This window comes from Giraffa tippelskirchi, chromosome 2, assembly GCF_054371585.1.
Source record: "Giraffa tippelskirchi isolate mGirTip1 chromosome 2, T2T-mGirTip1v1.2.pri, whole genome shotgun sequence".
Taxonomy (NCBI): domain Eukaryota; kingdom Metazoa; phylum Chordata; class Mammalia; order Artiodactyla; family Giraffidae; genus Giraffa; species Giraffa tippelskirchi.
The window spans coordinates 120,631,023-120,645,809 of record NC_137276.1 but is presented as its reverse complement, the minus strand read 5'-3'; the positions used below and the strand labels follow the sequence as shown (position 1 = coordinate 120,645,809).

The window sequence follows — 14,787 nt, the reverse complement described above, 5'->3', positions numbered from 1 at the left end:
TGGGCTGCCATCTATGGGGTAGCACAAAGTCGGACACGACTGAAGCAACTTAGCAGCAGCAGCAGCAGCCTAGGGTGGACATTCTAAATCGGAAGATTATATGTAAGCACTGGTAAGAGAAACCTAATATAAAAAGTTTTCTGAATTCAAAAGAAAATCAATGCGCTGCTTGGCAGAACCTGCTGTCACGGTGAAACCCCCTCATCCGCCACTGCATCTGTCTTCCCTAAGTGAATCTCTTCTAACTTGGTGATAAAATTGCAGAGATTGCAAAAACGCACGTCTTTCGGCCCCAATGTCACAGCCCAGTAGGTGAGATTGGAAAAAAAAAAAAAAAAAGCGCTCTCATAAGATGACATGCAAGCCCCCCAGAACCCACCAGACTGACAGTTCCTGCAGCACACAGCCAGCTCCCCGAAAGAAGAGGCACTATTTTGAAGCCTCCTATCACTTTTCTATTTGAAGGTACAGGTTTGAGTGTGAGGTTCCAATACCTAAGTGAGAACATAAAGCAGTTTGAGTCTAACACCATCTGGAAAACCTTAGGAGGTTCACATTATCTTCGCACCTGCCACCGAGAAGAAAAATCAACTCTGATTTTTCGAAGGAACTGAAGCCATTTAGGTCTTGCTGGAATTATTCCCCCGACAGCCCTGGCAGAGCACATCACCATCTGAGTTCTACCTTCTTCCCTCTTTACATTTTTCCCTTTAAAGAGACTGATAGGAAGAAATCCAACACTGAAAGTACCAGATGAAGCTCCACCCACTGCTCTCTACCCCTGAGTCGCTGGGGTAGCACCCAGAAAACATGACAACACCCCTGCAAACTCGCTGAGAGAAGTTACATCAACTCATGTTCCGGGTGGCAGAGATGAGAGCCAGACTGTGAAGAGCCATGCATGCGAATCGTCACCAGGAATCGGCGAAGAGATCACAACATTTCCACACCTTTCTCCCAGTCAGATCACCGGAAGGGGGCCTTGGGACTTCAACATCAAGCTCCCCATGCAGAGGCGTATTCTAGGAGCCATCGCTCTAGAGCCGGCCTGTGCCTGTGCTCAGTCACTGTCATGTCCGACTCTCTGCGACCCCATGGACTGTCGCCCACCAGGCTCCTCTGTGTATGGGATTTTCTAGGCAAGAATACTGGAGTGGTTTCCCATTTCCTCCTCTAGGGGGTCTTCTCTGACTCAGGGATCGAATCAGGTCTCCTGCATTGGCAGGCGGATTCTTTACCACTTAAGCCACCACATGGACAGATGGATCCTCACTCTCTGGTGCTCAGAATTTGTCCCTTCTTCCTATCTTTGTAACTTTACCTTCAATGACATCTGCTATAGAAGGTTTGACAGCCACATGGAAGGCTGAACTGACTGGGCTTATTACACAATAAGTGAATTTAAGGAGAAAGGTATTTTATTTATAGCACCACTCTATCACAATTTAATTTCCTTTTTACCATGGCAACATGAGGCAACACGCACAAATTCTGCATTGATGACATCTCACCAGTAAAACATACTTAGAATTCTCTTTTGTGGGGAGGTTAGCTGATAAATCGTGTCTATCCCAAAGCAATACAAATTCTTAACTGAAGATGCCAGTCAAACAGATTCCATGGTGTGCTGAGGAAAGGGCTTTGATATTTGACTGGGTTCAGTAGGGAGGTGTTCAGTTTTGGTTCTGCAGGACTCCCTTTAAACCAAGCATGTTCTAAGCTGTAACCTGAGGCTCACCTCTTGGAGTTAAAATCCAAAGTGCTGTGACAGACATATTTCTCTTGACCAGAATCTCTCAGGGCAAGTGGGACTCTGCCTGCTCAGTGTAGGGTCTCTGCATGGTCACTTTGAGTGCTGGAGATTGTTATATTTATGACTCCTTTGTTTTCTTCCTACTTTAATAAGATCATGAGTAGCTTTGAGTTCAGGAGAGAAAACTGTTGCATTGTTGCATGAAATCACAACAGTGCAGTGTCCACACCTTACAGAGTATGAATCTGAGTGCCAGATGAATTTTGCCTACATCACAAAGATTTTGTTAAACAATATCATGTATGTCTATAGTCGATTACACCCACCCACACATCATTTACAGGAACTTTCACTGATTTAAAAATCAGCCAGAATATGCATCTGGAGTTAAAATGGAGTGGCATTTTATTACAAACAGCCCTCAGTTTCCTAACTAGTTTATCCATATTTTCCAAACTTAATAATTCCAAGTCCTGTGAATCATATTTTGATTATACATAACCTCAGTACTATCACAAGGCCCAAGAAAGAGCTTATTTTATAACTAATGAATGGTGATGACGTTCTTTGAAACTTGCGGGGGTGGACTCTGGGATGTAAATACATGGGGTTGCTTCAATGGCACATCCTCTGTGTTTTATTTCCAATGTTGCCAATGGGCGACTTGCCCGAAGTTTGGTGTGTTATACTCATGTTATACTCAGTCCAGCGAGGGCTGGTGTTGATGGGAGCAGATGAACATGCCCACTCTGAGCATGTCCAGACTGGGGTGCTGGGCTTACACCTCTTTTTTCAACTATCAACTAAAACTGAGGTTGTTTCTTTTAAACACAGTAGTATAACTTTTCTCCAGTAGCTAAAGAGTAAAGCTTAAAGACAAAAGCACCTCTGATTCACCCACTCACCCACAAATGAAGAATTTCAACTCTAGAAGAAGGAAGGGATTTGAATAGAACGATTGAGAAATCAAAATGTCAAGTTACTAGCCTTTAATACTTGGGTTGACAAAACACGCGGTCATTTTTTCAAAGCTGGATTTTCCACACAACAGAATTTGTTCCTGAACACACAGTATAACTCTGAGGACCAAGAAGAAAAGAAACAGGATTGAATCCTTTTGTTATGGGAAGATATGCCACAGCTGAGGGTCCAGAGCTCTCCCTGGCATCAAGGGAAATGATGGGGGTTTCCATGTAGCTCATGTTAATCTCTTTACGTGTTTAAAAAAAAAAATGTGTTTTTTAAAAAACATTAATGAGTTTCAATGGCATTAAAAAAAATATGTGATTCCCTGCCTCTTTAAACAAAATGGGAGATATCATTAAGAAAAACACACTATAATCCTGATACCCTCAGATGTTTGGACAGCAAAGAGATCAAACCAGTCAATCCCAAAGGAAATCAACCCTGAATATTCATTGGAAGAACTGATCCCGAAGCTGCAATACTTTGGCCATGCAAAGAGCTGACTCATTGGAAAAGACCCTGCCTGATGCTGGGAAAGATTTAGGGCAAGAAGAGAAGCCGGCGACAGAGGATGATACGTTTAGGTAGTATCACTGATTCAATGGACATGAGTTTGAGCACACTGGGAGGTAGTGAAGGACAGGGAAGCCTGGCATGCTGGGGGTCTCAAAGAATTGGACATGACTTAGTGACTGAACAGCAACAACGAACCTCAGGGGTTACTGGAGAATGCAGGATCCTTTACTAGTGAGCCTCCCAGAGTGGTGCTTTGGTGAATCTAATTCACTAGCCTGAGAATTCAAGGCTGAATTGCCAGTTGCCGGGAAAAACCAGAAAACAAGCAGATTAAAACACTGAACTTAGGCTTCCCTGGTGACTCAGTGGAAAGAATCCACCTGCCTATGTAGGAGACACAGGTTTGATCCTTGATCGAGAAAGATTCCACATGCCACAGAACAACTAAGCCTGTGCACCACAACTACCGAGCCTGTGCTCTAGGGCCCATGGGCTGCAACTACTGAAGCTCATGTCCCTGTAGCCTGTGCTCCATGAGAAGCCACCGCAAGGAGAAGCACATGCATAACTAGAAAGCAGCCCCCACTTGCTGCAACTAGAGAAAAGCCCAGGTAGCAACAAAAACCCAGCACAACCAAAAACAAACAATTTTAAAAAACAGTGAACTTAATTATTATACATAATATTGAACTAGTACACTCAGCTCTAAGTACATCTTCACAATTGATCTACATGTTAACACGCTGCTGCTGCTGCTGCTAAGTCGCTTCAGTTGTGTCCGACTCTGTGCGACCCCATAGACAGCAGCCCACCAGGCTCCGCCGTCCCTGGGATTCTTCAGGCAAGAACACTGGAGTGGGTTGCTATTTCCTTCTCCAATGCATGAAAGTGAGAAGTGAAAGTGAAGTCACTAAGCCGTGTCCGACTCTCAGCGACCCCATGGACTGCAGCCTACCAGGCTCCTCCATCTATGGGATTTTCCAGGCAAGAGTACTGGAGTGGGTTGCCATTGCCTTCTCTGTGTTAACACGCAGATATGTGTATATCTGTGAGAGTGTTTGTGTGTGTTCCACTCATTTCCCAGAAGCTTTTTTCTGTATTCAAAATGGTCTCTCTTTCCATATTCTCGGCTCTTTTTCCTATGATCTAAATGGTTAGTGCTGCCAGAATGACCACCTCCTGAATGAAATACTGTCCTATCTTGGGAACAGGAATAAGTACACTAGTCAACAAAAAGACCAGTTCAAGTTCTCATATTCCATTCCTACACTTCTATTTCAGTCTATTTATTCTCCACCTCACTAACAAATCAAACTGAGATGGTTCCACCAGCTCCAAAAGCCCACCCTCAAAATGTTTTAAAATAAAATCCATGAAGAGAAAAACTGGAGCATCACCACCACACCATTCATAAGTGCAAATTCATTCACGAGAAAGCCTTTGTTTGAAATCTTCCTCCATGCACGGTGCCCTGCACAGCTACAAGCACAATGCCAAGTTTCCGAGCTGCTTAAAAAAAACAATTTTTTTTAAGCCTTTATTGAATTTGTCACAATATTACTTCTGGTTTTTGTGTTTTGGTTTCTTGGCTGTGAGACATGTAGGACCTTAGCTCCCCCTTACCAGGGATCAAACCCACACCCCCTACATTGGAAGGCAAAGTCTTAACCACTGGACCATCAGGGAAATCCCCGAGCCACTTTTTGATCCTGGTGACATGTGTTCTGTCGTAGGCGGCCAAATCTAATGTTCTGCGTTCTTCTCTCCTCTTGCAGGTGGGCAGCATGCTGAAGACTCCCAAGTTACCTGTCTGGCTGTGCAACATCAACGGAAATTACAGTGTCCTGTTTAGCACAAACAGGCAGCTCTTATCAGACTGGAAAGTGGAGCGCCTTTTTGATCTGTACTTCTACAGTGGCCAGCCTGCACAGAACAAGCCTGCGCACATTACCATAGGTGAGCACTCCAGACCCCAGTGCTCTCAGCTTAATGTGCTCAGAGAGCCGAGGCTGTGCTGGTTTACAGCTGTGTGGATGCTTAGGCTAGCTCTGCAGGAAGATGTGGAGGCTTGATCTCTGAAATGAAACCTAGGCTTCAATGTCACAGGTCTAACCTAAGCATTGTAACCTTGGGGTTCCAATTGATGAATTCTAATCCCAAGATAGAGTATCAGATGATTGATCACCCCAGAACATAGTAACTAAACTGAGAGTGCATTTGTATTCAGATCACTTCAAAAAGCATTTTTGAGGCCTACTAAGTGCCAGGCATGTGCCAGACACTAGGAAAGCAACAAGGCACAGTCTTGGCAGAGGTTCCAGTGTGATCATACAAGCCATTTCATTCCAATTCCCACCATGTTTTTTTAAAAAAAACATGAGGAAAATAGATTAACCTTAAGATGTCTTTAAACACTAGCCTTTTGGACAAGGGAATAAACATGATGAAACCAGGAGCCCGTATTTGCTACCAAGTCACCATGCATGGAATCTTGCTAATTTGATGTCTGATTCTTTGCATTTAGTATCACAGGTCTGGCTTTAGGCAACTTTTCATTATTATGACTACATTTAGAAGAATGTTTTAGTGACTGTTTTGTCTGTGTAGCTCCTAATTCTTTTTCTTTAATTATGAGAAATTTATATTTGTATGTATGTGTATACATGTACATGTGCTTAGTCGCTCAGTCATGTCCAACTCTTTGAGACCTCATAGACTGTAGTCTGCCAGGCTCCTCTGTCCATGGGATTCTCCAGGCAAGAATACTGGAGTGAGTTGCTTTGCCCTCCTTCAGGGGATCTTCCCAACCCAGGGATCGAACCCAGGTCTCCCTCATTGCAGGCGGATTCTTGACCATCTGAGCCACCAGGGAAGCCCAATACATATATATATATATATATGCATGTGTGTGTATGTGTGTGTGTATACACATATATATATATATATGGCCCCAGAAAAATGTATATTGTCTATATACACACTCATTTCATTTAGTGGGACATTGCCAACACATTCCTTAAGATATAATATTGTTTCTACTTTTCTACTATTATTGCTTCTACTTTACTCTCTTCTTTGAGGAAAGCATCGGGATTTTTTTGTTTTGTTTTTGGTTTTTATTAGCTCACACGCCTAGCAAGCATTGTGTTCCAGGCACTGTGTTGAAAGCCTTACATACATTATTCCACTAAATCCTCCTAACAGTCATCTAAAGTAGACCCTATGGTACTTATTTTACACAGAGGAAACTGAAGTGGCCAAAAAATGATTTCTAATGGATGAGGTTGGGAGATACTAAGTACTTCCCAAAGGTCATTTGCAACAAACTTGGGCCTTGAACTCAGTTCTAGACTACCTCACGAGAATACTTGCCCTTCATCCCAAAATGCAAATGTACTCTTAGCCTTAAGAAGCTCTCTCTTTTCTTATTTTTCCTGACAACATTCGGTGATTTATTGATTCACCTAACTCTATGCATTCCATCATGGTGCGGGACCACACCATTACATGACATCAATACTGAGTTTTCAAAATCTATAACAACCCAGGCTATCATGGACATGTCTTGTATGGGGCATATCTACACACCATCTACTGGAATCCTCATCAGCTCATTCATTTCTAGGAACACAGCTTGCTGAGCCCAACTCCTGCCCACTCATCCTATTTTCCTTCCTTCCTGGCTTCTTCTGAAATGGTATACATAGGCTGGGGTCTAAACATTGGCTATTCCTTCCTCAGACACTCACTCCCATCACTGGGAAAGAGTCCAACATGAAGATGAACACAGACCAGGAAGACGGTTTTCCGCACTGGAGATGGTGATCAGAACCAAGTGGAAAGATGCCACCATCAACTGGAATGGATCTGTTCCCTTTTTCTAAAGAGGAAGCCACAATGTACAATGAAGTCTGAAGCATCAGCACCATGGGGACACAAAAGCCTAATTTGGGGAAGTCCAGTTTAGGTTTATGTTCCTTATTCAGAAGCCCCACCCAAAACACCCCCATAAGAAATTTGTTTTTTCTTTTGTCTCTGTGAACTCTCTGCAGTTGCTATTGGTATTGTTGGAGACACACAGACCCCTTACTTCGGGGTCTGGAAGGTGTATCCTTTATGCTCATACAGACTGGTTCCTCATTTTTATTCAAAAGAAAAACCGAAGTCTCTTTCCTTCATGTTATTTCCAAATTTCTCTCTCCTCAGTGTGACTCTCCCTGGGGATTAAGGAAGGAGGGAGCTAGCTTTCATTTGGAGATGAAGTCATCAGTAATACATCATTAGATTTTTAGTTATGGCAAGAACTCAAGCCTTCTCAAAGATTTCTTGGTATGAAGAGCATTCCTTTCCAAGGTTACATTTCAAAGTGCCCACATTAGCAAGTTCTTGTCATTAAAATAGTAAATGGGCTTGAAGCAGGGGCTATTCCTGGTAGGCTGGCTATTGTAGTTGGCTGTGGGTTCAAACCATCCTGTGAGCACACAGGAGACATTCTTTCCATCAGTCCTATGTTTGCTTCATTTCTTTATAAGTTGAATGTAAATGTGGGTGTGTGCTCAGTCAGGTCCAACTCTTTGTGACCCCAGGGACTGTAGGTGGCCAGGCTCCTCTATCCATGGGATTTTCCAGGCAAGAATACTGGACTGGGTTGCCATTTCCTTTTCCAGAGAATCTTCCTGACCCAAGGATCAAACCCACATCTCCTGCATTGGCAGGTGGATTCTTTACCCTGAGTCATCTGGGAAGCCCCTGGATATAAATATACAGATGGACAAACATACACCGAGAAGCCTGATTCCTAACCAAAATAAAATTATATACAAAAGTAAAATCTCTTCTTCTGTCAGTGTTCAAAGGGGAAAACAATTCTTTTAAGAACTTGATCTTTCAATGTTCTGTTGAATGCCCACACTTTTTCTGAAGAAATACACAGAGCAAGATACATATTCTTTCTAAAAGAAGCCCATGGGAACCATCTAGACCTTTCTCCTACCCACCCCACTGGTCTATTGACTCACAGACGTAGGGTTTCTTATTCACAAGCCAAACTTTAGTTTGCAAAGAAAAACTTTTCTGCACCCGTTGTCCAAATTAATTTGTTAAATGCATTTTCTTTTGGCCCCAAGAATAATGTTTTAACTTAAGAAGCATGTAGAAAATGAAACTTCAAGGTGAATCATAAATTATGTCAAAAGAGAAAGCCAATTTGGCTTCAATTGCTGATTTTAGTATCCTTATCATTGATGCTTCTATTTGGGATTTTTAATACATCGGACAAATGAGTGGATCCTGATAGATCTTCAGCATATTTCTTAGTCTTAGCAATATTATGCTTTTCCTGAGATGCAGATCTGTTTCGGTTTTATGAACACTGACTTATTTCTAATTAAATCTCCCTTTCAGTGTGGACTACTGGAAAACTTAGAGCCTAATGAGAACCATAGCGAGTATATTGGTCAGAAAGCTCCCAGCCACAAGTAAGAGAGCTCACTAAAAGTGTCTCACAAAGTGAGGACATTCCTCTCTAACAAGAATGAGCCAGTTAGGGATCCATGTGACTCTCCTAGGTCAACCATGGTTCTCCTCCAAGCCTGAGCACAGAAGTCTCAGTACCAGGACATAATCAGAGCTCTGTAGAAGGAAAAAGGGCAGGATGACTGTGGTGTAGACTGTGGTGTGGCAGTGTTGCCTGGCAGTGTATTAGTCCTTACAAAAGGTGCTTTTTCAATTGGCCTCATATCTGAATCTATTTTCTATTTCTACCCTATTTTTCTTTGGATTTCTTAATTGATTTACGTGTGCATGCTCAGTTGTATCTGACTCTTTAGGACTCCATGGGCTGTAGCCTGCCAGGCCCCTCTGTCCGTGGGATTTTCAGGCAAGAATAGTCGAGTGGGTTGCCATTTCCTCCTCCAGGGTATCCTCCTGACCCAGGGATCGAACTCGTGTTTCCTGTGTCTCCTGTATTGGCAGGCAGATTCTTTACCACTGAGTCGTTGGGAAATTGATTTATAATTTATGTATTTTGCCATATTTTAGATGCTGTTATAATGTCTTGTTATTCCTGGAACAAACTTATTAATAAGCAAAATAATAAAGATTAAGAATATATTTTATATATAGTTGTATAATCATTTTGACACAGAAAGGTATTAATCACTTTGTATGTCCATGTTCTGTGAAATGAGTGTTTATTTCATCTTATAAACAATATTTTATGTTTTTTGGTAAGGTGGAAACATTTTTTTTTTTTAAGTAGATAGAAGTTTCCTAGGACCATCAGTTCACCTTTGAACTCTCTGTGTTTTGAGATAAATGATTTTAATTGTCTTATCAGCTTCTAAAACATGAAGCAGGAAAACTCTATTTGCTTGAAGACAGAGATGATAATTTTTCTGAACAGTTACTAAACTGAGTATCTCTTTAGTGAGACCATGTCCCTGAGGAGATGGCAGATCCTTTTGGTTTGTCCCTCAGAATTATTGTTTGTTCTTAGCAAAGATGTATGTATCATTTTGTCAAGTGTATGTTCACCAATGTCACAAGACCAGGTGGGACCAAGCCAGGTCGCAGGCAGGCCTGAAATTCCCTTGCCATCTCCAGGTTATGTGCAAACTTTAGTCACACCTGAGCCTAATTTTACCTATGAGTAAGTAACACAAACTATCCACTTCATTGATCACAGCTTTGACATGGCGAAGAGACTATATTACTCAATGAAGCTATGAGCCATGCTGCGCAGGGCCACCCAAGACAGACAGGTCATAGTGAAGAGTTCTGACAAACTGTGGTTCACTGGAGGAGGGAATGGCAACCCATCCAGTACTCTCACCTGGAGAACCTCACAGACAGTATGAAAAGGCAGAAAGATTTGACACTGGAAGACGAGTTCCCACAGGTCAGAAGTTGCCCAATATGCTACTGGGGAAGAGTGGAGGGCAATAACTAACAGCTCCACAAAGAATGAAGTGACTGGGCCAAAGCAGGAATGATGCTCAGCTGTGGATGTGTCTGGTGGGGAAAGTAAAGTCTGATGCTGTAAAGAACAATATTGCATAGTAGCCTGGAATGTCAAGTCCACGAATCAAGGTAAATTGGACATAGTCAAGCAGGAGATGGCAAGATTGAAAATCAACATGGGAAAGATTGAAGGCAAAAGGAGAAAGGGGTGGCAGAGTACAAAATGTTTAGATGGCGTCACTGACTCAATGGACATGATTCTGAGCAAACTCCGGGAGATAGTGGAGGACAGAGGAGCCTGGTGTGCTACAGTTTCATGAGGTCACAAAGAGTCAGACAAGACTTAGCGACTGAAAAATAACACAGACTGTGGATATACACTGTGGACTGTTGTAATTGCCTTGTCAGGGCCTTAGAGACACAACCATTCACTCATTCAGGGAACTTTTTAAACATCCCCCATGCACCAGGCACTCGCCTGGGTGCTAGAGAGATACAGTGAGCAACACCAGCCACAGGCCGTCTTCTCTCTGGAGCTCCTCTGAGGTGAAAGCATTCATCAAGAAACCACTGTGATGAACAGAAACTTGAAAACTGAGATAAGTGTTCAGAGGGAGGGGATCATGGCATGAAATAGCTTTTAATAAAGGCCTGGAAGCACAGGGAAAGACATCTCTGAGAAACAGACAGCTAAACTGAAGTAGGGAGGCCGAGTGGTGAGGAGCAGGGGAGGGGCAGAGGGATGAGCAGGTGCCAATCCCTGGCATGAACGAGCTCAAGAATCAGAAAACCAGTGGGTGCAGCGTGGCTGAGAAGCAGCTGGAAGGGCAGAGAAGGACGCAGCCCAGGCACTGTAGATGAGGAGGCGTGGGCAGCCTTGGAAGGTTTTAAGTGGCCTGGGAAGACGTGCGTTCTGAGAAGATGTCTCAGTGCGGAGAGTGGAGAGAGCCCACAATGGACAAAGAGATTAGTTAGAGGACTACAGCAGGGATCTGGACAAGAGATGACCAGAACGGAGTGGTAGCAGTTAAGGCAGACCAAAGTGGCTCACTCGAGAGAAACTGCTTGGTGGGTAAAGCAGACAAGGCCAAGAGACTGATACTGGGGGTGGGTGGGGGCAGAACATGAGTAAGAAGGAGGCATCAGGAATGGCTTCTTAGTTCCAGGTTTGAAAGTTGGATGGATGTTTGTGCCTCCGTTGAATTAAAAAACACACTAAAAGAATAGCGGGTTAGGAGGGGAAGAAATCCCAAGTTCAGTCTTGGATGTGAAACCATGATTCATGTGGAGAGGTAGAATAGTGGGTTAGAAATAAGGTTATGGATCTCACAGGAGAGGTTTGGACCACAAAAATACATTCAGGAGGCACTGGTGGTGAGGAACATGGTGGTAGGGAGTGAATTTGCCTGAGGAGACTATTTAGAGAGATGGCCTGAATCTGAGCCCGAGGAATCCCATTGTTAGTGGTCAAGTAAGTTCCAATGAGCCTGGAAAAGAAGCAGAGAAGCAGCAGCCAGAGATACAGGCGGTGACCCTCAACTGATATCTAAATAAAAGGTCTTTTCAGTGACTCTTTATGTCAAAACTCAACCAGAAAGAAGGGGAGCAGGAAGATCCCTGGAGAAGGAAATGGCTACCACTCCAATATTCTTGCTTGGAGAATCCCATGGACAGAGGAGCCTGGCGGGCTATAGTCTGTGAGGTCGCAGAGAGTCAGACATGATTGAACTCTTACGTGAGGTTCAAGGCTGAAATTAATTCTGTTGGATGCGTTCGTATCCCACCACTTTCCAAGAAGGACACAGGGTGGCTGATAACTAGGAAACTTTCAGGAGAACTTGGTATGTCTTTTTTTTTTTTTCTTCAGTTATTAAACCCAATTTTTTTTTTTTTTTTTATAAATTTATTTATTTTAGTTGGGGGCCAATCACTTCACAACATTGCAATAGTTTTTGCCATATATTGACATGAATCAGCCATGGGTTTACATGTGTTCCCCCTCCTGGACCCCCCACCCACCTCCCTCCCCATCCCATCCTTCTGGATCATCCCATTGCCCCGGCCCTGAGCCCTTGTCTCATGCATCGAACATGGAATGGTGTTCTGTTTCACATATGATAATATACATGTTTCAATGCTATTCTCCCAGAACGTCCCACCCTCACCTTCTCCCTCAGAGTCCATAAAATTGTTCCATGCATCTGTGTCTCTTATTCTGTCTCGCATATAGGGTTATCGTTACCATCTTTCAAATTCCATATATATGCATTAGTATACTGTATTGTTGTTTTTCTTTCTGGCTTACTTCACTCTGTATAATGGGCTCCAGTTTCATCCATCTCAGTAGAACCGATTCAAATGTATTTTTTTAATGGCTGAGTAATATTCCATTGTGTATATGTACCACAGCTTCCTTATCCATTCGTCTGCTGATGGACACCTAGGTTGCTTCCATGTCCTGGCTATTGTAAACAGTGCTGCGATGAACATTGGGGTACACGCGTCTCTTTCAATTCTGGTTTCCTCGGTGTATATGCCCAGCAGTGGGATTGCTGGGTCATATGGCAGTTGTATTCCCAGTTTTTTAAGGAATCTCCACACTGTTCTCCATAGTGGCTGTACTAGTTTGCATTCCCACCAACAGTGTAAGAGGGTTCCCTTTTCTCCACACCCTCTCCAGCATTTATTGCTTGTAGACTTTTGGATAGCAGCCATTCTGACTGGTGTGAAATGATACCTCATTGAGGTTTTGATTTGCATTTCTCTAATAATGAGTGATGTTGAGCATCTTTTCATGTGTTTGTTAGCCATCTGTATGTCTTCTTTGGAGAAATGTCTGTTTAGTTCTTTGGCCCATTTTTTGATTGGGTCGTTTATTTTTCGGGAATTCAGCTGCAGAAGTTGCTTGTATATTTTTGATATTAATTGTTTGTCTGTTGCTTCATTTGCTATTATTTTCTCCCATTCTGAAGGCTGTCTTTTCACCTTGTTTATAGTTTCCTTTGTTGTGCAAAAGCTTTTAATTTTAATTAGGTCCCATTTGTTTATTTTTGCTTTTATTTAAACCCAATTTTAAAAACGTCTCACCACTGTCCACAAGGTGGTGCTATGAGAGTGACTTTTTCAATCTCCTTATCAAAAATAATTATCAAAGTAAATGTGATCAATTCAGGTACCACATAAAAAAATAGCAAATAATTATAAACTTGATGTAATGGATATTTAATCTTCATGATACTTAGAAGTGCTGTCACTAAGCATGGTGGGTAGTACTGCTCTTGTAGGTGTCTTCCTTTCTCTCCCACTCCAGTGGGGGCAGAAAGGGGGTGGGTAGAATCCCAGGGATGGGGGAGCCTGGTGGGCTGCCATCTATGGGGCCGCACAGAGTTGGACACGACTGAAGCGACTTAGCAGCAGCAAGGTGCAGCAAGAACTGTATATGTTAGCTCTAAAATACCCCTATTTGCATCACCACCTTCTTGGTGCAGACACCACTGGACTATTAAACAGCTGCCCAGGTGTTACCCTTACCTTCTTTTTTGTCCCCTTCTATTAATAATTGTTTTTCAACACAATAGTCAGTTATTTTTTAAAAATTTGACTTTGATCATATGATCAGTTCAGTTCAGTTCAGTCGCTCAGTCGTGTCTGACTCCTTGCGACCCCATGAACCACAGCACGCCTGGCCTCCCTGTGGATTACCAACTCCCGGAGTCCACCCAAACCCATGTCCATTGAGTCAGTGATGCCATCCAACCATCTCATCCTCTGTCGTCCGCTTCTACTCCCACCCTCAATCTTTCCCAGCATCAGGGTCTTTTCCATGAGTCAGCTCTTCACATCAGGTGGCCAAAGTATTGGAGTTTCAGCTTCAACATCAGTCTTTCCAATGAACACCCAGGACTGATCTCCTTTAGGATGGACTGGTTGGATCTAGATAGAGCAATTTTTATTGACCTTGGACAAAAAATGCCAAAAATCTTAACATGATCTCCAAGAGCCTGTGGGATTTAGCTTCTGATTCATCTTATGCCCGACTCCTGAACATCACCATGTTTTCACACAAGCCAAGCTCACCCCCAGTTGAGGGGCTCTGCACATGCTTTTCCCTGTGCCAACAATGATCTTCACCTGATCTCACTCTTCAGATGTCTACTTAAAAATCCGCTTTCTCAGACGGGCCTTCTCTGACACTATTCCCATCTAATATCCCCAGTTTGCCTCTCTTAGCACCTTGTTCTACTTTTTATCACTCACTGTGGAGGTTTATAATTACATACTTACTTGTATGATTATGTGTTAAGTGCCTGACTACCCCCTAGCACAGTGGTTCTCAAACTTTTTGGTCTCAGGACCCTTTTATGTTCTGAAAAATTATCAACAACCCTGTTTATCAGGGTTATCGTATTAATATTTATCCTGTTAGAAATTAAAGCTGAACATTTGTTTAAATATCTATTCATTCATTTTAAATAACAATAATAAAGCTATTATATGTTAACCTAAAATAATATCTTATGAAAGTGAAGTGAAAGTCGCTCAGTCATGTCCCACTCTTTGCAACCCCATGGACTATACAATCCATGGAGTTC

General features: G+C 42.7%; 1 protein-coding gene and 1 long non-coding RNA gene across 2 annotated transcripts in view; one reads left to right on the top strand and one right to left on the bottom strand.

Annotated features, from left to right (window-relative positions):
- Positions 1 to 7,119, top strand: part of MINDY4B (MINDY family member 4B) — a 41,284-nt gene extending 34,165 nt beyond the window's left edge. The window contains exons 11-12 of the mRNA XM_081570289.1: positions 5,011 to 5,191; positions 6,977 to 7,119. Coding sequence (XP_081426415.1) covers positions 5,011 to 5,191; positions 6,977 to 7,119 — 324 coding nt within the window. The remainder of the gene's footprint in view (positions 1 to 5,010; positions 5,192 to 6,976) is intronic.
- Positions 1 to 14,787, bottom strand: part of LOC145538445 (uncharacterized) — a 105,123-nt gene that overhangs the window by 78,864 nt on the left and 11,472 nt on the right. The window lies entirely within an intron of this gene.